General features: G+C 41.4%; 1 protein-coding gene and 1 non-coding gene across 7 annotated transcripts in view; one reads left to right on the top strand and one right to left on the bottom strand.

The window, feature by feature from the left end:
• DENND5B (DENN domain containing 5B) overlaps window positions 1-25,373 on the top strand; it is a 330,200-nt gene that overhangs the window by 135,099 nt on the left and 169,728 nt on the right. For all 6 annotated transcript variants that reach the window (XR_007717930.1, XM_050750275.1, XM_050750279.1 and 3 more), the window contains 4 exons: window positions 2,437-2,668; window positions 7,562-7,712; window positions 18,559-18,652; window positions 25,233-25,364. Coding sequence is in view for 5 of the 6 variants with exons in the window: in XM_050750275.1 (XP_050606232.1) it covers window positions 2,437-2,668; window positions 7,562-7,712; window positions 18,559-18,652; window positions 25,233-25,364 (609 nt within the window). In the remaining variant the exon portion in view is untranslated. The remainder of the gene's footprint in view (window positions 1-2,436; window positions 2,669-7,561; window positions 7,713-18,558; window positions 18,653-25,232; window positions 25,365-25,373) is intronic.
• LOC126931926 (small nucleolar RNA U13) lies at window positions 573-676 on the bottom strand. Its single transcript, XR_007718032.1, has one exon. It is a non-coding gene; the product is annotated as a small nucleolar RNA U13 (small nucleolar RNA).

Below are 25,373 nucleotides of genomic sequence, written 5' to 3'. Positions count from 1 at the left end.
TAGTTTAGTTCTCTGCCTCTGTGATTGCTGAGGTATAATACTTGTATTGGAATGTATCATGGATTTCACTAAGTGGCCTCTCATGAAAGGCCTTCTAAAGGGGCTGATGCATTCCAAGAGGCTAATTTACAATATTGGAGAATTTTTGGAAATAATTAAAATTTTTCATAAAGGTACATAGTGGCTGGGCATGGTGGCTCACACTTGTAATCTCAACACTAGGAGGTTGAGGCTGGAGGATCATTTGAGGCCAGGAGTATGAGACCAGCCTAGGCAACATAGTGAGAACTCATCTCTACAAAAAATTTTAAAATTAGCCAGGCACAGTGGTGTGCACCTGTGGTCCCAGTGCTGGAGGCTGGGAGGGAGGCTGAGGTGGGATCACTTGAGCCTGGGAAGTTGAGGCTGCAGTGAGCCAAGATGATGCCACTGCACTCCAGCTTGGGCTAGAGAGTGAGACCCTGTCTCAAAAAAATAAAAGATAATTTTTTTACTTCATGAGATATTTTTTCTGTTGGAGGATAATATTGTATGTTGAACAGTTATGTTCTGGTGTGCTTTGTTTTTCCCCACATCAGACAGGTAATGTGCCAACATGGTAACAAAGTTTGAGGAAGGTATGTCTCACACATGAGCATGAAAAGCCAGTTGTTACATTTATGAACTACAAAAGCATCCTGGTGCACTTATGTTTGAGAAAACTTCTTTAATATTAACAAGACTTCACTTCTTTAAGTGTATGCCCTTAGGTTCCTTTCTCATTAGACTCAACAATTTTCCATACTTTTTCCTATCTATCTTAGAACTAATCTGTGTATATCCATGGTTTATCCTTGGGGCAATTCAAATTCTTACCTAAATGAAGCCCTGATACTTCCTTCCTTCCTAATCTTTATGTAGCCTCAAACTATATAAACGGAATTCTTTTTATATAACCCCTAAAGAAATGAAAATTTTCTGTTGGATTCCAGAAGGCTTGTAATTACCTTCACTAGGAAAATTTGCAGGACATACTAGTCCTACAAGCCAAATCTTTGATGACCTAAAATTTTATAGTCTGTGAGGGTCTGAATATCAAAAGCCAGATCTTTGGCCCACTTTTTTTAAAAAAGGCTATTTGCTGTATGAAAAGTAAGATGTTTATTGGTGGAGGTGAACTGATTTCTAGAGACTACTGTGAATCTGTGGTTATTTGGATTTATGTATATACACCTGAACTATGGAACTACTTAAAGTGAATAAGTGGATTTCTCTAAGGAAATTTTAAAAAGACCTCCTAAATTTCAGAATGAAAATAAATATGCTAGCAACAAGCTGATGAGTATTTTTAAAAGTCACCTTATGTCAGAACTTACTCCCTCTTTCCCCTTTCGCCTTCTAGCTTCTGCCATACAAAAATAAAAACCAACCCAGCAACCAAAATGGGAATTTACTTCTAAATTTACTTCCAGATTTTAGTACTGCATTGAGTCTAGAATTCCTGTACACACATGAACATGGAAGAACAACAACAAAAAAAAATGACACTTTGAATTAGGAAATGAACCATCCCATGCATCAGACAGGCTAGTAACAGGAAAGGTGTACAGCTTATTATACATGTTCTCCAAAGGCTTGCTTCTGATGGTTTTTCAGGCAGTGCTTTGGTTTTTTTGTTTGTGTTTTGGAAACGGGGTCTCACTATGTTTCTTCAGGCTGGCCTCGAACTCCTGGGCTCACAGGATCCTCTGGCTTCAGCCTCCCTAGTGGCTAGGACTATAGGTGGCCACCACCATGCCCAGCTTCCAGGCAGTGCCTTTTTTAGTTGTTAAGGCTGGGACTGTTGTGTCAGCACAGGTGTGGAAGGAATTTGACCTTGGCTTAACACTCATCTATTGATTTCTCACAGAGTTAAAGAGTCTAGAAAAGCATTCACTTGAAGAAGAACAAAAGAATTTCACCCATAAGCATAAATTCCATGTATTTTTTTTAAGATTAATGCTGATATGTTTATCTTTATTGTATCAGTTAATCATCTCACTACCTATGGCTTGAAAGTATATTTCATAGGCTAGGAATAGAGAACAGAAGAAATTACAACCCATTGGGGAAAGGGATAAAAATTTTTAACTGCAAGTGAAGTGGATGATTGAAAATTGTATAGCAACTTCTCTGCCATCTTTCATTACTGATGCCCTCTCTTATACATAATGGTCATAAGGATCAGAATGTAAATCAATTTTGTAAAATAAGATCAGTGCTAAAGACCTAAGTGACCTACATTTTCTGAATTTAGGAAAATGGAAAGAAAAGTGGATTTTTAAGGATTTTTGAATTTCAAGTGTCAGTTTTATAAGATTTAAAAAGAATGTCCTGAGTTAACATAATTTTCAGGCTTATCGTGTAGTGTTGAGATGATCTCTTTGCACTAATAATTTCCTAATTATCTCATTACAGGCTTCCTTTCTGTCTGACCAGCCTGAGCCTTACCTGCCATTTCTTTCACGCTTCATTGAAACACAGATGTTTGCCACCTTTATTGATAATAAAATTATGTCTCAGTGGGAAGAGAAAGATCCTTTGCTTCGGGTCTTTGACTCTCGGATTGATAAGATAAGGCTGTATAATGTAAGGGCACCCACCTTGCGGACGTCTATATATCAGAAATGCAGCACTTTAAAAGAAGCAGGTACATTTGCCATGCCTTTTAAATTAAATTAAAATCCATGATCGCTTTTTCCCCACAAATTGTTGGCCTTATGTACAACAAAATTAATTTTCAGTTTTAGACTTCATGGCTAATCCTGGTCCGATTATCACAAAATGCTTTGTAAATTTTTGTTTCTGTTTCTGAGTCCCACTCCTACTTGACTTTCCTTATCTCTTAGTCAGAAGAGGAAAAACAATAATAAATTGAATCAAGTATGACTGGAAGGTTGCTACGATTTTTGTTTTTGTTTTTTTTGTTTTTGTTTTTGAGATGGATCTTGCTCTATCACCCAGGCTAGAGTACGGTGGTGCGATCTTGGCTCACTGCAACCTCCGCCTCCTGGATTCAAACATTTCTCCTGCCTCTGCCTCCCAAGTAGCTGGGATTACAGGCATGCGCCACCATGCCTGACTAATTTTTGTATTTTTTATAGAGACAGGGGTTTCACCATGTTGGCCGGGCTGGTCTTGAACTCCTGACCTCAGGTGATCTGCCCTCCTCAGCCTTCCCAAGTGCTGGGATTACAGGTGCGAGCCACCGTGTCCAGCCTGACTTTTGTTTTATTCTCTTTATTGTCTAATGGAAAAATTTTTAATTTCTGTCTTGCTACTTATGTTTCCTTTTTACTTCTCACCTCTTCTCTATATCCAAGAAAGGGTAAGTATTTATTTAAAACAGTAAATCTTAGATTCTGCTTAATTTACATACTAAAACAGTATCTTTGCTTTGGTAGTGCCATTAATTATAATAGCTTCATTTATTGAAATTAAATCTGAGTCAGGCCGGGCGTGATGGCTCACACCTTTAATCCCAGCACTTTGGGAGGCCGAGACCAGCGGATCAGTTGAGGTCAGGAGTTCAGAACCAGCCTGTCCAACATGGCAAAACCCCATCTCTACTAAAAATACAAAAATTAGCCACGTGTGGTGTCGTGTGCCTGTAATCCCAGCTACTAGGGAGGCTGAGATAGGAGCATCACTTGAACCTGGGAGGCGGAGGTTGCAGTGAGCCAATATGGCACCACTGCATTCCCGCCTGGGCAACAGAGCGAGACTCCATCTCAAAAAAAAAAGAAAGAAATTAAGTCTTAACCAGTCTCGTCTAGGAGTGTAATATAGTCCATTAAATAAATAATCATATTAATAGCCAACATGAGTATTTGCTATGTCAGTCATCATGCCAGGTGTTGTTCATGAATTTTTTTTTTGTTTTTTCTTTTGAGACAGGGTCTCACTTGTTGCCTAGGCTAGAGTGCAGTGGCGCCATCATGGCTCACAGCAGCCTCAACCTCCTGGGCTCAGGTGATCTTCCTACTGCAGCCTCCTGGGGAATGGGTGCTACAGGCATGTGCCGCCACCCTCGGGTGATTTTTTTTGTAGAGACAGGGTTTCACCATGTTACTAAGGTAATTATCTTATCTTGGTTGGTCTTGAATTCCTGGGCTCAAGCGATCCATCTGCTTCAGTTTCCCAAAGTGCTGGGATTACAGGTGTGAGCCACTGTGACTGGCCCAGCACCGGTTTTTTTTTTTGAAACAGAATCTCACTGTCACTCAGGCTGGAGTGCAGTGGTGCCATCTCGGCTCACTGCAACCTCTGCTTCCTGGGTTCAAGTGATCCTCCCACCACAGCCTCCCAAGTAGCTGGGACCACAGATGCACACCACCATGCTCGGCTAATTTTTTGTATTTTTGGTAGAGACAGGGTTTCACCATGTTGCTCAGGCTGGTCTGGAACTCCTGAGCTCAAACAAAACACCTGCCTTGGCCTCTCAAAGTGCTAGGATTACAGGCATGAACCATCATGTCCGGCCTGGAATACTTATTTTTATTTCGTTTTATTACTGCCCTTATTTTACAGTTGAGAAAACTGAGAGGTTAAGTAACTTGCCTGTGGTTGCATAGCTGGTGATTGGTCGAGCCATGGTTTGAATCCAGGTCTGACTGATTTCTGGCACAGGAAGCCTTAACATCATGTTAGCTGTTCATTCAAGAAAGAACTATGTAAAATGTACTAGTCCACACTTATTTTATACAATTATGCCTGGTCCCTAACCTGTTCTTTGCCACATAAGCAGATACCTGTCACCTGATGGCCCTCCCTTTTGTTTCTTTCCCTTCAAATGTTGGAGTTATTTGATAGCAACTTTTCCTCTGGAGAAAAAGGAGAGGCAGCAAATGTGGAACTTCCTTGATCTGCCTGTCTTGTTTGCTTGCCTTTCCCACTTCACTTAAATAGATCAAAGTCAGGAATGATGATGCTGAAGCGTTAGTGTATGTAAGGGAGAAGTATGTAAATGATGTCTTTTATGTAACCATAGAAACATCACCCTGTCGTATTCCCACGAATCAGGGTAGATCCTTGGAGCCCCTTCAGGAAGTGGCAATTACCTATGTGGTTTTGGAAATTTAGGAAGTAGAGTTAATGAAATTGTCTATCCTTGTTCAGAGAATAAAATGAATTCCAGTGCCTTAATAGCCATTTGAATAGCATAATGCCTTGTTGCACAAATTTCATTTCTCCCTTCCTGATGGAATTTTTTAGATGGAACTAAGCACCAATACCTTAATTGTGTGCTTCCAGAAAGTCTTTCCAATTAAAATAGATTTTCTTTCAGCCTCTCAGACAGTTTGGTACTCCCACTGTCATCGCAGAAATTATATAATACTCTTGAAAATATACCACTGTGGCCAGGCACAGTGGCTCACGCCTGTAATCCCAGCACTTTGGGAGGCCGAGGAGAGCAGATCATCTGGGGTCAGGGGTTCGAGACCAGCCTGGCCAACGTGGTGAAACCCTGTCTTTACTAAAAATACAAAAATTAGCTGGGCATGGTGGTGGGTGCCTGTAATCCCTTCTGCTCGAGAGGCTGAGGCAGGAGAATCACTGGAACCCAGGAGTTGGAGGTTGCAGTGGGCTGATATTGCGCCATTGCACTCCATCCTAGACTCCATCTAAAAAAAAAAGGAAAAGGGGCAACATAAACTGATTCTATGAAATATTTATAAAGGCACCTTGTTCTTCTCTTAAGTCACAAGATTAGCAGCTCCCACAGTGTGTTCTGTTTATCACACAACTACCATTACTGCTTGTTCTCCCCTTTTAAGTAATCTCCAGGCAGAGGATCGGAGACCTAGTCTTGCTTCTAAAATATTATATTTTCTCTTGACAATTCAGTTGATTAAAATGTTTAAGATCAGGTTTTATTTATTTGTTTGTTTACCTGAGAAATAGGTCACTGTTTCTGGGGTCTTTGAGACATCTTCCAACATCCCTGACTTTTAGTGGCTTTAAAATAGAAATGTTTAATAATCACATCTTAACACTGACCTATTTTTTCTTCCAAAGGCCAGTTTCTTATCCTCTGAACATTCTAAATGCCTGGTTATTTAACTTTTGCTGTATTACCCTCTTGATCTAATAAACACTCTTAAATGACTCCTACTAATGAGAATGTGACTGCTGCTAAAAGTGAGGTAATAAACTTCACACCATTGCTTGTTTTTACAGATGGAGAACCATGAATATTTAATAGGTCTTTGTACAAAGAAGTAAAGTTAATAAGGCCATTGTGCTTGTGTCTTCTCTTTAACTTGTATTTCAGCTCAAGAAAAATATTTTATTTGCTATCATTTTCTTTTTATTTTTTTTTTAATTTATTTATTATTATTATACTTTAAGTTGTAGGGTACATGTGCATAACGTGCAGGTTTGTTACATATGTATACTTGTGCCATGTTGCTGTGCTGCACCCATCAACTCGTCATTTACATCAGGTATAACTCCCAATGCAATCCCTCCCCCCTCCCCCCTCCCCATGATAGGCTCCGGTGTGTGATGTTCCCCTTCCTGAGTCCGAGTGATCTCATTGTTCAGTTCCCACCTATGAGTGAGAACATGCGGTGTTTGGTTTTCTGTTCTTGTGATAGTTTGCTAAGAATGATGGTTTCCAGCTGCATCCAAGTCCCTACAAAGGACTCAAACTCATCCTTTTTGATGGCTGCATAGTATTCCATGGTGTATATGTGCCACATTTTCTTAATCCAATCTGTCACTGATGGACATTTGGGTTGATTCCAAGTCTTTGCTATTGTGAATAGTGCTGCAATAAACATACGTGTGCATGTGTCTTTATAGCAGCATAATTTATAATCCTTTGGGTATATACCCAGTAATGGGATGGCTGGGTCATATGGTACTATCATTTTCTTTAATGTTGTACTTAGAACCGTATTTTTGTGTAAGAATATTGAATTTCTCACTTAAGGGAAACTGTTTCAATACAAAATTGTAGGTTTTTCAGCCCCGCTGCCCTGATTTTGACAAAGGCAGAAAATACCATGAAAATCAATCATCCAATATTTACTTAAAGTTAACGTTTTTATACTTACATTATACTAATTTCTGAAGAGCCTTTGTAAAAATCTGTTTCAAGACCGGGCGCGGTGGCTCACACTTATAATCCCAGCACTTTGGGAGGCCAAGGAGGGTGGATCGCCTGAGGTCAGGAGTTCGAGACCAGCCTGACCAACATGATGCAACGCCATCTCTACTAAAAATACAAAATTAGCTGGAACTGGTGGCACATGCCTGCAATCTCAGCTACTTGGGAGGCTGAGGCAGGAGGATCATTTGAACCCGGGAGGCGGAGATTGCAGTGAGCCAAGATTGTGCCATTGCACTCTAGCCTGGCCAATAAGAGCGAAACTTTGTCTCGAAACATACACGCGTGCGGGTGCACACACACACACACACAGTCTGTTTCAGAGTGTCGGAGTGATTGGGCTCTCTGTAGGTGCATGAGTGGAGGAAACATTATTTTTGAAGGGCTAGCAATGAAATGTCTCTAATTTATTATAAATTTAATTTATAGCCCAATCAATTGAACAGAGACTGATGAAAATGGATCACACTGCAATCCACCCACATCTACTTGATATGAAAATTGGTCAAGGCAAATATGAGCAGGGGTTCTTTCCAAAGTTACAGTCCGATGTCTTGGCAACAGGACCAACCAATAACAAGTAAGCATGTTCTTCACTTGAGTAGTTGGTTGAAGGAATGAATGAAGGGTGGGGTGCTCTGCAACTCAAATGGACAATGCTTAACTATTAAACATCTATCTGATTACTTTTTTCAAGACCACATTAATGCATTTAAAATATGGATTGACACTTCTGTGAGTGCTTGACCTTTAAATCCATCATTTAAAAAAAACCAAAGTCTAGAGATTTTTTTTTCTTTTTCAAGCAAAGTACACTTGGAAAAGCCACACTTTAAGTGGCGATTTAAATATAATGATAATACTATCTAATGGAATTTAGAAAGGTTAGACCTTTATCATCTGTATTAGTTTCCTAGGGCTGCTATAACAAAGAACCACAAACTCAGTGGCTTAAAACAACAGAAATTATTCTTCCACAGTTTTGGGAGGTAGAAATTTGAAATCAAGGAATTGTCAGGGTCGTGCTCCCTTCGAGGCTTCTAGGGAATGATCCTTCCTTGCCTTTTCCAGCTTTTAGGAGAACATAAGAGAGTTTAACAACAGCCTGTCACACCAGTCTAATGAGATCCTTCCAGATTAAAGAGCCTTCAGATGTCTCATCTCTGCCTTAAACTGGGTTTTGTTAAGAGGAGTGGTTCCAGAGAAGACAGGGTAGTACTTTGGGTAGCAAGATATAGTCTTAGGCTCCATCTTCCCTCTTGAAGAGCTAAAGAGAAAATTTTTTGAAAAGAATTTTTAGTATTAGTATCCTTTTAAATACTTAGAAAAGGAATACCAAACAGTAAAGTGAAAGAGTTGTGGCCAGGCATGGTGGCTCACACCTGTAACCTGAGCACTTTGGGAGGCCGAGGCAGGCAGATAGCTTGAGCCCAGGAGTTGAGGACTAGCCTAGCCACTGTGGTGAAACCCTGTCTCTACAAAGAAGATACAGAAATTATCTGGGCATGGTGGTGTGCACCTATAGTCCCAGCTACTCAGGAGACTGAGGTGGGAGGATCACTTGAGCCCCGGGAGGTTGAGGCTATGGTGAGCCGTGATTGTACTACTACACTTCAGCCTGGGCAACAGAGAGAGGCCCTGTCTCAAAAAATAAAAATAGTATTAAAAAGAATTGTAGATTAAAAACAACAACAACAACTTCATTTGGAACTGGGTGTGGTGGCACATGCCTGTATCCCTAGCTACTTGGGAGGCTGAGGTGGGAGGATCACTTGAACCCAGGAGTTGGAGGTTTCAGTGACCTATGAGCACCACTATTATCCAGCCTGGGCAACACAGCGAGGCCCTGTCTCAAAAAAAAAAACTTGGGCCAGGCACGGTGGCTCACGCCTGTAATCCTGGCACTTTAGGAGTACGAGGCAGAAAGATCACTTTGAGCCCAGGAGTTTGAGACCAGCGTGGGCAACATAGGAAGACCCTGTCTCTACAAAAAAAATACATGTGTTTTTTTTTTTTTTTTGAGACAAGGTCTCACTCTGTTGCCCAGGCTGGAGTGCTATGGCCTGATCCTGGTTCACTGTAGCCTTGACCTCCCCAGGCTCGTGTGATCCTCCTGCCTCAGCCTCCCAAGTAGCTGGAACTAAAGGCACATGCCAACACACCTAGCTAATTTTTGTGTTTTTTGTAGAGACAGGATTTTGTCCTATTGCCCAAGCTAGTCTTGAACTTCTGGGCTCAAGCAACCTGACCTCCTTGGCCTCCCAAAGTGCTGGGATTGTAGGTGTGAGCCACCAGGCCAAGCTCCTACAAAATTTATTTTTTTAATTAAGCCGGGTGTGGTGGCTCATGCCTGTAATCCCAGCACTTTGGGAGGCCTAAGCAAGTGTATCACTTGAAGCCAGGAGTTAAAGACCAGCCTGGTCAACATAACGAAACCCCATCTGTACTAAAAATACAAAAATTAGCTGGGTGTGGTGGTGCATACCCAGCTACTTGGGAGGCTATAATGCCAGCTACTTGGGAGGCTGAGGCATGAGAATCGCTTGAGCCTGGGAGGCAGTCAGGCATGCTGGCATGCGACTATAGTCCCAGCTACTGGTGAGGCTCAGGTGGGAGATCACTTGAACCTGAGAGGTCTAGGCTGCAGTGAGCTGTGATGTGATGGCATCACTGCACTCCAGCCTGGTCGACCTTGCAAAGACCCTCTTTCAAAAAAGCAAAAACAAAAAACCCTTCATTTGATTGACCTTTCATTTAAAAGGCTGTCTCAACTTTAATGAAGACAGTATTAGAGGATGGTTCACTAGAAATATGGAAAAGTTATATATTCAGAATGAAATTTTCTCCTCTTGTAGAAAATGCAAATGTTTATACTAAAGTCTTGGGGAGGAAAATTGTTCAAGAGGATTTAACATGCTACTTACAAGACAGAAGCAAATAACTAATGACTGAACTTTTTATTGTACTTACCTTAGTTTGCAGGGTTTCACCCTCCAGTGAAGGGCTGGCCCTGCTTTTATACACACTGAACTTAAAAACTGTGCTAAGAAGTGAGGCGTGGTGGCACTCCCCAGTACTACCTACTAGGAGGCTGAGGAGGAAGTATTTCTTGAGGCCAGGAGCTAGAAGCCACAGTGTGCAATGATTGTGTCTGTGAATAACCTCCAGCATAGGCAACATAGTGAGGTTTCATCTTTATTTTAAAAAATAAATAAATAAAAGAAAAGAAATGCGCTAATAGATATTGATGGTTGTTAGGGTTCAAACTTTACAGATAATGATATTAGATACAATGTTCTATTTTTCAGAAGTGGATGATAACTAGGAGAATTTTCCATAAGGCAGATTAGCCATCAGTTTATTTATTTTTTCTTTTATTTGTGAAGTATTCTAATTGTTCAAATCACTTTGATCTGGTTAGACTATTAGTTTAACAGTTTTTGTTTTCTTTTTGTTTTGTACGGAGTCTCGCTCTGTTGCCCAGGCTAGAGTGCAATGGCATGATCTCAGCTTACCACAACCTCCACCTCCCTGGTTCAAGTGATTCTCCTGCCTCAGCCTCCCCAAGTAGCTGGGATTACAGACATGCGCCACTATGCCAGGATAATTTTTTTTTTTTTTTTTTAGTAGAGATAGGGTTTTACCATGTTGGTTAGACTGGTTTTGAAATCTTGACCTCAGGTGATCCTCCCGCCTCAGCCTCCCAAAGTGCTGGGATTACAGGCGTGAGCCACTGCGCCTGGCTCTTTTGATGGCATTAGATTGTTCATTTATTCATTTGGCAAATATTTATGGAACTCCTACTGTATGTGAGGGCTGTCCTAGTTACTAGGAGTTTATTAATGAACAAAACAACAAAAATCTCTGCTTTCAAGTGCAAATAAACAGAAAAAGGAACTTAATATGTCAAATAACGTGTCAGATGGTAAGAGGTATGAAGAAAAACAAAGTGGGAAAGAAAAATAGGGAGTGCTTAGGAAGGAGGAGTTTAATTTTGAAATCTTATAGCCTTGTTTTCTTGCTTTTGCCTTATATATAATCTTACGGTTTCCCATTTCCACACTAAGCCTCAGTCATTACATTTCAGGCAGATATAGTCCAGAGAAAAGATCCTCCTGCCCCAGCCTCCCAAGTAGCTGGGACCACAGGCACATGCCACCATGCCCAGCTAACTTTTTGTGTTTTATAGAGACAGGGTCTCCCTATGTTACCCAGGCTAGTCTTGAACTCCTGGGCTCAGTGATCCTCCTGCCACAGTGTCCCATTTGTGGGGTAAATGGATTTATAACCATGCCTGTATATATGGTGGATCAACTGTTAGAGAGAACTTCATATGCTGTTTACAAGACAGAACCAAATAAGCAGTCTTTAGTATTTCAGCAGTTGTGATTATCATTGGTAAAATTATGCTCAGTAAATAAAGTTTAATGCAAAGAATAAATTACTTACTTAACAAGACCAGGAATGTGTGGACTTCATAGCAATTTTTTTAAGCAGTGCTCATTTCCCTGTTTTGAAAATAAAATTAAGTAGGCCATTTTGTCCCACAGAGCATATAGTAAGAGCTGGTTATATTTAAGTTAATCTTTATCCTTTTCTGCCTGCCAAGGGCACAGTTTTATGCCATTTATATTTTTGCGCCTTACTTTCGTTTGTTATATAAGTCCATTAGTTAGTATTTATATTGTTTCATGTTTTTACTATTTATTTGGACTATCTTGCCCATTAACCCTAATTTTTAAAATTCCTGAGCAAACTTGTGTTATACTGACATTTTTTGCTACAGGGCTATTTTCAAGGCCTCCATATCAAATATCTACACCCAGGTGTTTGTACATTTTGTTATTTATATTCTATTCTTTCCCCTTAAAGATCTTCAGGTTGTATTTGTATTCTGTTTCAGAATCTTAATGTGTTTTTTTATGGATCATAATTTTCATTCACCCCCGATTCTTTTTGTATCCTTTTTACAGTTTTACATTGATCTTTTGCTTTGGAGATATTTCCAAGGATTCCACTTCAAAGATCTGTAACTAGATCTTTGCACATTTTTCCCTGATATAAACCATAAACCTATTCCTCTTCTTAAGAAACTATTTTGAGAGGGGCTACCTTCCTTGATACCATTGTAACAATGATTATCCAGTGTTCCCCTAAATAACTGACTGAAATAAGATTATTCACAAGCTTGATACCAAAGGCATACGTAATTTTTTTTTTTTTCTTTTTTTAGAGACAGGGTCTCATTATGTTGCCCGGGCTGGAGTGCAGTGGCATGATCATGGCTCACTGCAGCCTCAATCTCTTGGGTACAAGTGATCCTCCTGCCCCAGCCTCCCAAGTAGCTGGGACCACAGGCACATGCCACCATGCCCAGCTAACTTTTTGTGTTTTATAGAGACAGGGTCTCCCTGTGTTACCCAGGCTAGTCTTGAACTCCTGGGCTCAGTGATCCTCCTGCCACAGCGTCCCAAAGTGCTCGGATTAGATGAGCCACCATGCCCAGCTGTAAATTAGTTTTAAAGCAGCAAAAGAAGCATTATTCTCATTTAAGCTTTTCCCACACTGGATTCTTTATAATAAAAATAATAAATTGTTTTCAGTAATGTAACATGACTTTTTCTGAGTGGCAAAAGTGATAATTTTTTAAATTATATCTAGCTCTGTGCTGTCTAAGATACACTCCAGAGTAAGTATTCAACTAGACATGGTAGCTCACACCATAACCCCAGCACTTTGGGAGGCTGAGGATGGTGGATCATTTTAGGCCAGGAGTTTAAGATCAGCCTGGCCAACATGGTGAAACCCCGCCTCTACTAAAGAGACAAAAATTAATTTGGCGTGGTGGTGCATACCTGTAATCCCAGCTACTTGGGAGCCTGAGTCATGAGAATCGCTTGAACTCAGGAGGTGGAGGTTACAGTGAGCCAAAATCGTGCCACTGCACTCCAGCCTGGGCGACAGAGTGATACTTTGCCTAAAAAAAAAAAAAAAAAAAAAGTAAGTATTCCTAGGATAGTGTAATGAGTACAGGTCATGGGGATGATAGGTAAGAGCTGAGAAAAATTTTTAAAATAGATTGATATAATGTTTGCTCTTTAAAAATATGGAGTATTGGCCAGGCGCGGTGGCTCATGCCTGTAATCCCAGCAGTTTGGGAGGCCAAGGCGGGTGGATAATGAGGTCAGGAGTTCAAGGCCAGCCTGGCCAAGATGGTGGATCCCCATCTCTACTAAAAATACAAAAATTAGCGGGGCACGGTGGCTGAAGCTTCTAATTCCAGCTACTCGGGAGGCTGAGGCAGGAGAATCACTTCAACTCGGGCGGCAGAAGTTGCAGTGAGCTGAGACCAAGCCACTGTACTCCAGCCTGGGTGACAGAGTGAGACTCCATCTCAAAAAAAAAAAAAAAAAAAAAAAAAAAAAAAATCTGGATTAGAAAGTGATGGGGTTAATTTTTAACCACTCAGAATCCCATCACCATGGAATGTTAAAATGTGATATTATGCTCTTACATAGCAAAGATGAGGGAGCAGGAGAACAGGAGTGGACACATCTTGTGTTTGGGGTTTTTTTTTTTTTTTGAGACAGAGTCTCGCTCTGTCACCCAGGCTGGAGTACAGTGGCACGATCTCGGCTCACTGCAAGCTCCGCCTCCCAGGTTCACGCCATTCTCCTGCCTCAGCCTCCTGAGTAGCTGGGACTACAGGTGCCCGCCACCACACCTGGCTAGTTTTTTGTATTTTTAGTAGAGATGGGGTTTCACCCTGTTAGCCAGGATGTCTCGATCTCCTAACCTCGTGATTGTCCTGTCTCGGCCTTGGCCTCCCAAAGTGATGGGATTACAGGTGTGAGCCACTGCACCTGGCCCACATCTTGTTTTTGAAATGAAATTAAAATGTTTATAGAATGTTACACTTTTTTTATTACTGTATCATGAGGATTCTCATATTTATTAGAAATTTGAATTTGTTAATGACTGCATGAGATTTCATTGTATACTACCCTCTACTGTTGAACATTTCGGTTGTTTTGAGTATATTGATTCTACTCTTGTAAGATCTGCAATTAACTCAAAGGCTTTTAGGAAAAATTATATATTAAACGTGCATATGGACTGAAAGATGCGTCCTAATTTCAGGAACATTTAAAAGCCCAAATGTGAGTCTTGGAATAAAGGAAATACAGTTTGTTATTACATATATACATGCTGTGATGAACATCTGTAAACCTACATGTTAGATTGCATCTCTGTTTACTTAATTGTATTTATAGAAGAGGCAGGTGATGGTCAGGCATGGTGGTTCACACCTGTAATCCCAGCACTTTGGGAGGACGAGGCGAGTGGATCATGAGGTCAGGAGATCAAGACCATCCTGGCTAACAAGGTGAAACCCCGTCTCTACTAAAAAATACAAAAAATTAGCCAGGCATGGTGGCGGGCACCTGTAGTCCCAGCTACTCGGGAGGCTGAGGCAGGAGAATGGCGTGAATCCGGGAGGCGGAGCTTGCAACTTGCAGTGAGCTGAGATCATGCCACTGCACTCCAGCCTGGAAGGCAGAGCAAGACTGAGTCTCAAAAAAAAAAAGAAAAAGAGAAGGGGCAGGTGATATAGTAGACTTTGCTAGTAAGATAGCTGAGAGACAAGATACTGGCCCTTCTAGAGGAGATTTTATAGAAAATGGAGATAAGTAACTATAATACTCTGTGATAGATACTGTAATTGAGGTGTACAGGATGGGTAGCTAACTTAGATTTGGAAGAGTCATAGAACATTTTCTGGAAGCAGTGGCCTCTAATCTATCTGAAAGATGAATGAAAGTTGGGAGGAAACTTCATGGACAAAGTCTCAGAGGTGAGAGAGCTTATTTCATTGGAAACACAGGTTGAAAATTGCAGGAGGTGGGCCGGGTGCGGTGGCTCACGCCTGTAATCCCAGCACTTTGGGAGGCGGAGGCAGGCAGATCACGTACCTGAGCTCAGGAGTTCCAGACCAGCCTAGCCAACATGGTGAAACCCCGTCTCCACTAAAAATACAAAAATTAGGTGGGCATGTTGGCACATGCCTGTAATCCCAGCTACTTGGAAGGCTGAGGCAGGAGAATTGCTTGAACCTGGGAGGTGGAGGTTGCCGTGAGCCAAGATTGCGGCATTGCACTCCAGCCTGAGTGACAAGAGCAAAACTCTGTCTCCAAAAAAAAGAAAAAATTGCAGGAGCTTTAAAGTAGAAAGAGTGATCAGCAGTACTAAATGTAGAAGAGGGTTTGAGTAAGCTAAGGATCAAATAATAGCCATTGGACTTGGCAGTTAGGGATTTCAGTGGCTTCATCAAGAGGATTTTTAGGACTGGGCACGGTGGCTCATGCCTGTAATCCCAGCGCTTTGGCAGGCTGAGGTGGGCAGATCACCTGAGGTCAGGTGTTCAAGACCAGACTGGCCAACATAATGAAACCCTGTCTCTACTAAAAAATACTAAAATTAGCCGGGTGTGGTGGCACACACCTGTAGCCAGCTACTTGGGAGGCTGAGACAGGAGAATCACTTGAACCCGGGAGGCAGAGGTTTTAGTGAGCTGAGATCATGCCACTGCCCTCCAGCTTGGGTGACAGCCTGAGACTGCATCCCAAAAAAACAAAAGGCAGTGGGGGGGGCGGGGTTAAGCAACTGGGAACAGACACGCCTGTAATCCCAGCACTTTGGGAGGCTGAGACAGGCAGATCGCCTTGAGCTCAGGAGTTCAAGACTGATCTAGGCAACATGGTAAAACCCTGTCTCTACAAAAACTACAAAAATTAGCTGAGCATTAGTGGCTTGCACCTGTGATCCCAGCTACTTGGGAGGCCGAGGTGGGCGGATCACATGAAGGTCAGGGGTTCGAGATCAGCCTGGCCAACATGGTGTGAAACCCCATCTCTACTAAAAATACAAAAATTAGCTGGGTGTAGTGGCGTGCCCCCTTGATCCCAGCTATTCGGGAGGCTGAGGCAGGAGAATCACTTGAACCCAGGACGCGGAGGTTGCAGTGAGCTGAGGTTGCACCACTGCACTCCAGCCTGGGTGACAGAACAAGACTCTATCTCAAACAAACAAACAGACAAAAAAACTTTAAAATGGGTTTTCAAGGGAAGGAGCTAGTTTGAAATGAACTGAAGATCCAAATGTAAATAAGTAGAAGTCTTACGTATAAATATTTTAAGAATTTTTACATGAGAGGTGTGAAGAAACAGATGTTAACATGACTACAGAGGGCCACGAGGAAGACCAACATGCTTGTCAGCTGAAGAGATTCCACTGAGAGAAAGAGTGGTGATACAGCAGAGGAGGTGACTAATGGAGCGGGTTGAAAAGACGAGAATTGGTCAAGGATGCAGGTGGAAGACACAATTTTGAGCCGTGGCTAATATATTTTATACTTTGAGATCAGAAGAAAGATGAGGATGTTTATGTGCATGCATTGTCTTACATGGAAGGCAGGAAGAAAGAAGCGAGGGTACCTGAGGGTAAAGAGTTTGCAGTAGTCTTTGAGGAGAATGGGGAAGAGTTGATAAAAGACAGGTGAAGTGATTCATAGGTAGTTGTGAGGGAAATTGGGAACTAGTCTGTGTGGGTACAGGAATAGGGAAATGAGGGGATAGTCTTCATCCAGGGTTTGGGGCTCTAGTGGGCAGGTAAGGAGGGAAGTAGAGAATTATTACAGAGGAGAGAGTGCTAGAATGGGAGTAGTTTAGGTGGCTTTCCACAGAATTTAGGCTCATAACAGAAAGAAGAGAAAGCACAAGGGGTCTTAAGTGAGAGTCAAGGCATGGAAGAGCTAATGTAATGGGAGATGGGGGTCAGTGGCTAAGATGGTGGAGTTTGGGATTTCTCAGGTAGAGGAGTTCTGGATGACCATTTGATTTAGTGTGATGTCCTGGTTGCGTCTAAAGCACAGTGGAGGTAAAGTTGCATATTAGACAACCCCAGAATTTTAAGACAAAGTTATCTATATAGTCTTTGTACTTCCCGTAGCAGGGAAGAAAACTGAGCCAGGTTCTAAATTCTTGGCTGAATGAAGATGGTAGAGAGAAAGGAGTGATTAGGGATAATCGCTGGGTGGTTGAGTCATATACACTAAGCTGGAGTCTGTAGGTAGCTAGGCTGGCCACAAAAGGACCTTTGAATAAGGGAAACATATATTTTTAAGCCCCTCATATCATCTAGGGCAGGTCTGGGTCTAGGGCACGTGAGTTGAATCATTATTAACTAAAAACAAAGGTATTTGAGCTGGAAGGCAACTCTTACATCTTTGGCCATACCACCTTGAACGCACCTGATCTCATCTGAAAGGCAGTTTCAATACCAGCAGTTCAGTAGCGGAGAAAATTATTATAGAACTAGCAATGATTTTATTAATCGTTTAGAAACAGAATGGAGGTTACTATACTAGAACATAGTAATTAGGGGAGAAGTGATATAAGATCAGAGGGAATGAAGCAGAGGTCTGTTTATATTTAGAGTTTTATAGGCCATGGAAAAGAGCTCAGGTTTTATTTTAAACTCATTTGTCCTGCGTATTTTGATACTGAGTTTATATTATAAATATTTTCTAAAACAACTGATAAACACAAGCTATCACTTCAGAAACACAATCATGAAATTTTAGAGCAAAAAGGAATCACAGGGGTCTTTGAACGCAACCCTTAAGACTATACAGATGAGTACTCTTCTGAGTTTGAATCTTTTTATTTTTCTTGAGACGGGATATCACTGTCATCCAGGCTGGTATGCAGGAGTGCAGTCATGGCTCACTGCATCCCCAAACTCCTGGGCCCAAATTATTCTCCCACTTCAGCCTTTTTAAATGTTTTGTAGAGACAGAGTCTCACTATGTTGCCTAGGCTGGTCTCGAACTCCTGGCCTCAAGTAATCAGGCCAAAGTGCTAAGATTACAGGTGTAAGCCTTTGCACCCAGCCAAGTTTGATAGAAATCTTTCCTTAAAAAGTTGGAAGCGTCATACATTTCTATTGTTCTTTTAGGACACTAGAATTAAGTAATTCTAAATTATGGGTTTTGAGAATATTCTCCTTTGTATTAAAAAATATTCGTAATACTTTGAACAAGTCAAGGCATTACTATTATATGTCTTAATATAATCAAGGACTAACTCAGTTAATATTTGACTTATTGTTATGTATGTAAGTATCTAAAGTGTTTTGATTCTGTGCCTTTTTGACCTCAGTTTTTAAAAGTTCTGATTGTGATGATGACAGCATGTATCTGGAAAGATACTAAAAACTGTTTGGTTGTGTGTTTTAAATGGGTGCATAGTATGGTATTTTAATTATATTTTAACAAAGCTGCTATATATTTTTTAAATAATTGATTTTAAAATGTGTGTGTCAGTCTTTTGTATTGAACACGTTTTTAAATAATTTGGTTGTTTCAGTCGCTGGGTAAGTCGGAGTGCCACTGCACAGCGCAGGAAAGAACGCCTTCGCCAGCATTCTGATCATGTTGGGCTGGACAACGACTTGAGGGAGGTATGTGATCTACTTTCCTGGGGTGCCTCACAGCAAGTGCCATGAACTAGGCTTATTCCTTCTAGCAGATGTCATTGTGTAGATTCTTAATGTTCTTTAAAAAAAAGAACTGTTTAGTTTAAAATATTAATCCTTTTGTATGGGCATATAGCAGAAAACACCCTTTTTTCCATTTTTGTAATTTTAAGACATCTATAATAAGGCTCTAAAACAAGACTTTCTGTGTATTACATCAAGTAAAGATCAAGTTTAGGATAAATTTTCAGTTACTATGTCTCATATTGGGAGAAAAATTGTCTACATGAGAAGCCTAGACATTTCTAAATTTCAAGCATAATTGTAATAAGTAGTGTGATGTACTTGCCTATGCTTTGTTCTTGGCTTGCTGGCACCATTTTTTTTTCTTGAATCTTTAAATCTACTTTATATTTTTGAAAGTGTTTGAAAACTATTTTTAAATTAAGATCCTTACACTTTATTTGTACTGTTTGAAAATAAGACCATAATTATCCGTTTGAATAATTACAAGTAAGTTTTGATTTTTTTCTGTGTGAAATCTGCCACTATACGTATATGCCAGTATACATATATATAGTGCCTTGCTGTGTTGCCCAGGCTCAAGCAGTGCTCCTGCCTCAGCCTCCCAAAGTATTGGGATTACGGGTATGAGCTACCATGCCCAGCCTGATTGTTTTGTTTCTTATGATCAAAAGAGAAATCCAGTCAGAAGACCTGTTAACTGTTTTCTAGAATCAAATTTGTAAAAATAAAGCAGAAAACATAACCCCAAACATCTTTTGTTTTTGTTGTGTTCGTACATGTATGATTTTAAACATTTTATTAAGAACTGAAACATCACCTGTGTAGTGCTTTTTTTTTTTTTTTTTTTTTTTTTTTTTTTTGGCTCCTGTATTTTCTTCCCTTCCCTCTCTTTTGCTGTGATTTTATCATATGCATGCTTGTTCTGCTTGTCTCTTTCTCCCTATCCTTTTCTTTTTTGCTTTTCTGTCATTGGCACTTCTCCATCCTCTTAGCCTTCCGGGGAACTTTTGGTCTGTCAGAACTCCATGGCATTCTGGGAGTGGGATCAGGGTCCACCTCCTCCTGCACGACTTCCTAAAAAATCCTTCTCTGAGTGCTGCCTGGTATGTTCTTTGCTTGAAAGTGCTTTACCAGATGTTCCCTCAATCTTGTCTTTGGTGTTACTTGAATGTTACACATGTGTGAGTGCACATAGCTCTAGAATGCCTCACATGACCTTGCGATGTGAACTCACACTCCCCATTTTGCTCTCTGTTTCTTGTTATGTTTACTCCCTCTCTGTTTTTGTGTGTGCTGATATGAGTAATTCTATGCTGCTGACATGTAAAACTAATCATTCAGGTCTCTAATCAGTGGGATTTTTTTTGTGCTAGATAGCAGATTGCCTTACTTCAAAGGGGGAAATGTATTAAATATACAAACTCCCCTTTATTTAAGCGTTTTCCAGAAGTACAGATGTGATTCAATTTCAAATAGCCTTTCTTTTGCCAGGTTTTATCTCCACAGAATTTTAATTTCCCCTTCCTAGTCTGTATTTTATGTGGTCAGAAAGTTCAGTCATCAACATAGAATCTCAGTGCCAAGAGGAATCTTTAAGGTCATCTTGTCCAATTTGACATGATTAAATTGAAGTCCAAGAGATTTGCCCAGAGTTAAAAGCACACAAAGACAGAGCTGGGCCTATAGCCCAGGACTCCTGACTTCTAGGCCAATATTCTTTCCATTTACCCTGCATGCCGGCTTTCACTAACTGCTGTTCACTTGAGGCAACAAGTCACTTAGAAATCTTGCTTATATTTTCTGCCCATTATGTCATACTAGCTTAAATCTATTGTACAACGGTCTTCTCTTCACAAGTTGAACACCAGGTAAAGGGCTAGGGTGTTTATTAGAAAATTCTGGGAGAGCCTGTATTAAAGAGCAGTTCGTTCAGTGTTTTTTATTGAATAACAGGATATATTTTCGTAGGTAGTTCCTAGTGGTTTGTTTCATTTGTTCTTAAGCAGAAATAAAGAAGAACGCAATAGTAATCTCAGAAGAAATCTGGGGTTACTTCTAGACTGTATTATAAAAGCATTTCTTGTGAAAAGTGTCTCTCTGTTCTGTATTTTTCATCTTGAAATATGTTTTTTCCTTCAGATGATATTTTTATCATCACTTGTTTATTTTAAAGGCAGTTGCTCTGTTTTTGCAACTTGCAGAGGCAGCCTCCCTTCTTGCTGTGAAGAGAGGCCTTTTGCCGCCCCCTGTATCCTTTCTGTGCATGTCCATGGAATGTTGCTAGTTCTGTGTCTCCAGCAGAGATGCCCAGAAGGAGACTTTGCACATGGCCCTATGGAATCCACTGTTGGCTAATAACTGTACCTGCCCCATATGTACTGGGGGCTCAGTAAGTTGGTCACTCATAGGACAGGCACAATCTAGCTTGTTTTCATTTATGTAAAACAGGACATAAACTTTAAACAGTGCTTAATTTTTTGTTTGTTTTTGAGACAGAGTCTCCCTCTGTCACCAGGCTGGAGTGCAGTGGCATGATCTCGGCTCACTGTAACCTCCACCTCCCCATCGTCCTGCCTAGGCCTCCCAGGTAGCTAGGACTACAGGCACGCACCACTACGCCCAGCTAATTTTTTTTTTTTTTTTTTTTTTTTTGTATTTTTAGTAGAGACGGGGTTTCACCATGTTGGCCAGGGTGGTCTCTATCTCTTGGCCTCGTGATCCTCCCACCTCGGCCTCCCAAAGTGCTGGGATTATAGGCATGAGCAACCTCAACCAGCTGACAGTGGTTAATTTTTAATCCAATAATTGACTCTAAAAAGTATTCAGGGGACAGGCGCAGTGACTTACACTTTTAATCCCAGCACTTTGGGAGGATGAGGTGGGCGGATCACTTGAGGACAGGAGTTCGAGACCAGCTTGGCCAACATGGTGAAACCCTGACTCTACTAAAAATACAAAAATTAGCTGGACGTGGTGGCATGTGCCTGTAGTCCCAGCTACTCAGGAGGCTGAGGCAGGAAAATTGCTTGCACCTTGGAGACGGAGGCTGCAGCGAGCTAAGATCACGCCACTGCACTCCAGCCTGGGCAACAGACCAAGACTCTGTCTCAAAAAAGCAAAAACCAAACAAAAAAAGGATTCAGACTGGGCGGTGGCTCACACCTATAATCCCAACAGTTTGGGAGGCCGAGGCAGGGAGATTATTTGAGATCGGGAGTTCAAGACCAGCCTGGCCAACATGGTGAAACCCCATCTCTACTAAAAATATAAAAATTAGCCAGGTATTGTAGTGCGTGCCTATAATGCCAGCTACTTGAGAGGCTGAGGCAGGAGAATCGCTTGAACCCAGGAGGCGGAGGTTACAGTGAGCCAAGATTGTACCACTGCACTCCATCGTGGACGACAGAGCAAGACTCTGTCTTTAAAAAACAAACAAAAAACAGGCAGGGCATGGTGGCTCATGCCTGTAATCCCAGCACTTTGGGAAGCCGAGGTGAGTGGATCACTTGAGGTCAGGAATTCGAGACCATCCTGGCCAACATGGTGAAACCCCATCTCTACTAAAAACACAAAAATTAGCCAGGTGTGGTGGCCAGCACCTGTAATCCCAGCTACTTGAGAGGCTGAGGCAAGAGAATTGCTTGAACCCAGGAGGCGGAGTTTGCAGTGAGCCAAGACTGAGCCATTGCCTTCCAGCCTGGGCAACAGAGCGAGACTTCATCTCAAGAAAAAAATAAATAAATAAAACTAACCTTCAGACCATTTCTATAGACCTTGTTACTTTTGACTTCTCTGCTGGTAATGGTTGATAGATTTTAAAAATCAAACTCTCCAGGCACGGTGGCTCACGCCTGTAATCCCAGCACTTCGGGAGGCCAAGGCAGGCAGATCGCGAGGTCAGGAGTTCAAGACCAGCCTGACCAACATAGTGAAACCCTGTCTCTACTAAAAAATACAAAATTATGGCCGGGCGTGGTGGCTCACGCCTGTAATCCCAGCACTTTGGGAAGCCGAGGTGGGTGGATCACAAGGTCAGGAGTTCGAGATCAACCTGACCAACATGGTGAAACCCTGTCTCTACTGAAAATATAAAAATTAGCCAGGCATGGTGATGTGCATCTATAATCCCAGCTACTCAGGAGACTAAGGCAGGAGAATCACTTGAACCTGGGAGGCGGAGGTTGCAGTAAGCCGAGATCACGCCACTGCACTCCAGCCTGGGTGATAGAGCAAGACTCCGTCTCAAAAAAAAAAAAAAAAAATTAGCCGGGCATGGTGGAATGTGCCTGTAATCCCAGCTACTCAAGAGGCCGAGGCAGGAGAATTACTTGTACCTGGGAGGCAGAGGTAGTAGTTAGCTGAGATCGCGCCACTGCACTTCAGCCTGGGCGACAGAGCGAGGTTCCATCCCAAAAAATAAAATAAAAATAAACTCTGCAGTTCCCATAACATTTATTTATACTTCTTTCTGCTGCAAACATTTTTTTTTGAGATGGAGTCTTACTCTTGTCACCTAGTCTGGAGTGCGATGGCACGATCTTGGCTCACTGCAACCTCTGCCTCCCGGGATCAAGCAGTTCTCCTGCCTTAGCCTCCCAAGTAGCTGGGATTACAGGCGCCTGTCACATTTTTGTATTTTTAGTAGAGACGGGGTTTCACCATGTTGGCCAGGCTGGTCTCGAACTCCTGACCTTGTGATCCGTCCGTCTCGGCCTCCCAAAGTGCTGGGATTACAGGTGTGAGCCACCACGCCTGGCCTCTGCTTCAAACATTTTTAAGAGGGTCAAAGAAATAAGGGAAAATTGAGAATCAGAGACAACTGTAAAAGTGATTGGACTGGAAAAAACATTATTTTGTTAATTTTGCCTTTCATCACAAGGATTGGGAGGTAGCAGGTAAACTGATTAGTTGAATCCCTAATCAGTGGGATTTTTATTTGTACCAGACTTAGCAGATTAGTTTTCTTCCAAATGAGAAATATATTAAATGTACAAACTCTCTTTTTTAAAGAATGCAAAGGATTTTACACATCTTCTTTTATAATATCAAGCTCTCCTCTGAAGATAGTAAGGATAGATTTCACATATGTGCCTGTGGGAGGATGTGCTGGCTTGCCGTCTCAGTCTCCCTGCTGCCCCCAACTACCAGCCAATAAACTGCTTCTTTTACTATGTATTGTAGAGCAGTTATTTTCTAGATATGGTCCTAAGACACTTGGGCTTTTTGGAAAATTCTGCCCTGTGATCCTGATGTAAACACAAGGTATCCAGATGGGTTTTTTGTTTGTTTGTTTTGTTTTTTTTGGTTTTTTGTTTTGTTTTGTTTTGTTTTTTTGAGATGGAGTCTCGCTCAGTTGCCCAGGCTGGAGTGCAGTGACGCCATCTGCACTCACTGCAGTCTCCGCCTCCCAGTTTCAGTGATTGTTCTGCCTCAGCCTCCCGAGTAGCTGGGGAGTAGCCTATAATCCCGAGTAGGTGGATTACAGGCATCCACTACCACACCTGGCTAATTTTTGTATTTTTAGTAGAGACGGGGTTTCACCATGTTGACCAGGCTGGTCTCACACTCCTGACCTCTGGTGATCCACCCATCTCGGCCTCCCAAAGTGCTGGGATTACAGACGGGAGCCACCGCCCAGCCGCTGGATGAACCTTTATAGACAGCATAGAAAGGAGAGAGAGAGCACGTGTCTTGCACTAATCACATGTAGTGATTTTCTTTTTAATAGAAATTCACTAACCAAAGCTCAAGAGCATTTGGTTAAGTTTCTGTGATACCTTAGAGTTACCAAAAACCCCAAAAGTAACTGTAATTCACTTTCTCTTGATTATAGAACAAGGCAAGGAAGGGCTTTAGCAAAAACATCACAGAAAGAGGCCACCTTCGCTTGGAGCACATCGTGCTTTTCAGAGTGATCTTATAGCCTTTTGGGAAGGTAGGGGGGCATGTTTTATGCCCATTTAACAAGCTGAGGTGCACAAAATTAGTTGATATGCCTGAGTCATAAAATTAGTTACAACCAGATTCTAAAGTTCCTGATTTTACTGTTGTGACTTGATTATAGAGCAAAGGGTTAGATTGGAGCGCACTGCCCAAGAGGCTAGAGGTATGTTAAGTCTTGCTGTATGGGGAAAGGAGTGGAGGAAATCGGTGATCTGAGAACCACTGGGCTCCTGCAAAACCTTGGATTTGTAATCTAAACACCTAAATTTTTTTGTCCCAACCACAATCCTGACTAATCACAACCTTTTGTATTCCCAGTGAAAAGACTAAACAAAATGAAATGTCATCTCACTTTGAATAAGTTTTAATTTGATGGGATTTCTGTCACTTTACTTCTCACAGGAGTTAACAGTTGTTGTGGGGTGGCATATGAGTGTCCTCTGTCTTTTGGTGCACTAAAACATTAATTGTTGTTATGCGCATACACTTACAGACTTTTTTGCATTTCATTTGTCTCTGCACTTGTTTGTATAAGGTTAAGAAGATTAGAAGAATAGCTAATGTTTATGCATTAAAAATACTCCTTAATTTTTAGAAATATATGCAAGAGGCACGAAGTTTAGGAAAAAACCTGAGGCAACCCAAACTGTCAGACCTCTCTCCTGCAGTGATTGCACAGACCAACTGTAAATTCGTAGAAGGCTTATTAAAAGAATGTAGAATGAAGGTATGTATT

Source organism: Macaca thibetana, chromosome 11, assembly GCF_024542745.1.
Source record: "Macaca thibetana thibetana isolate TM-01 chromosome 11, ASM2454274v1, whole genome shotgun sequence".
Taxonomy (NCBI): Eukaryota; Metazoa; Chordata; class Mammalia; order Primates; family Cercopithecidae; genus Macaca; species Macaca thibetana.
The sequence above is the reverse complement of the archived record's forward strand: the minus strand, read 5'-3'. Positions and strand labels throughout refer to the sequence as shown.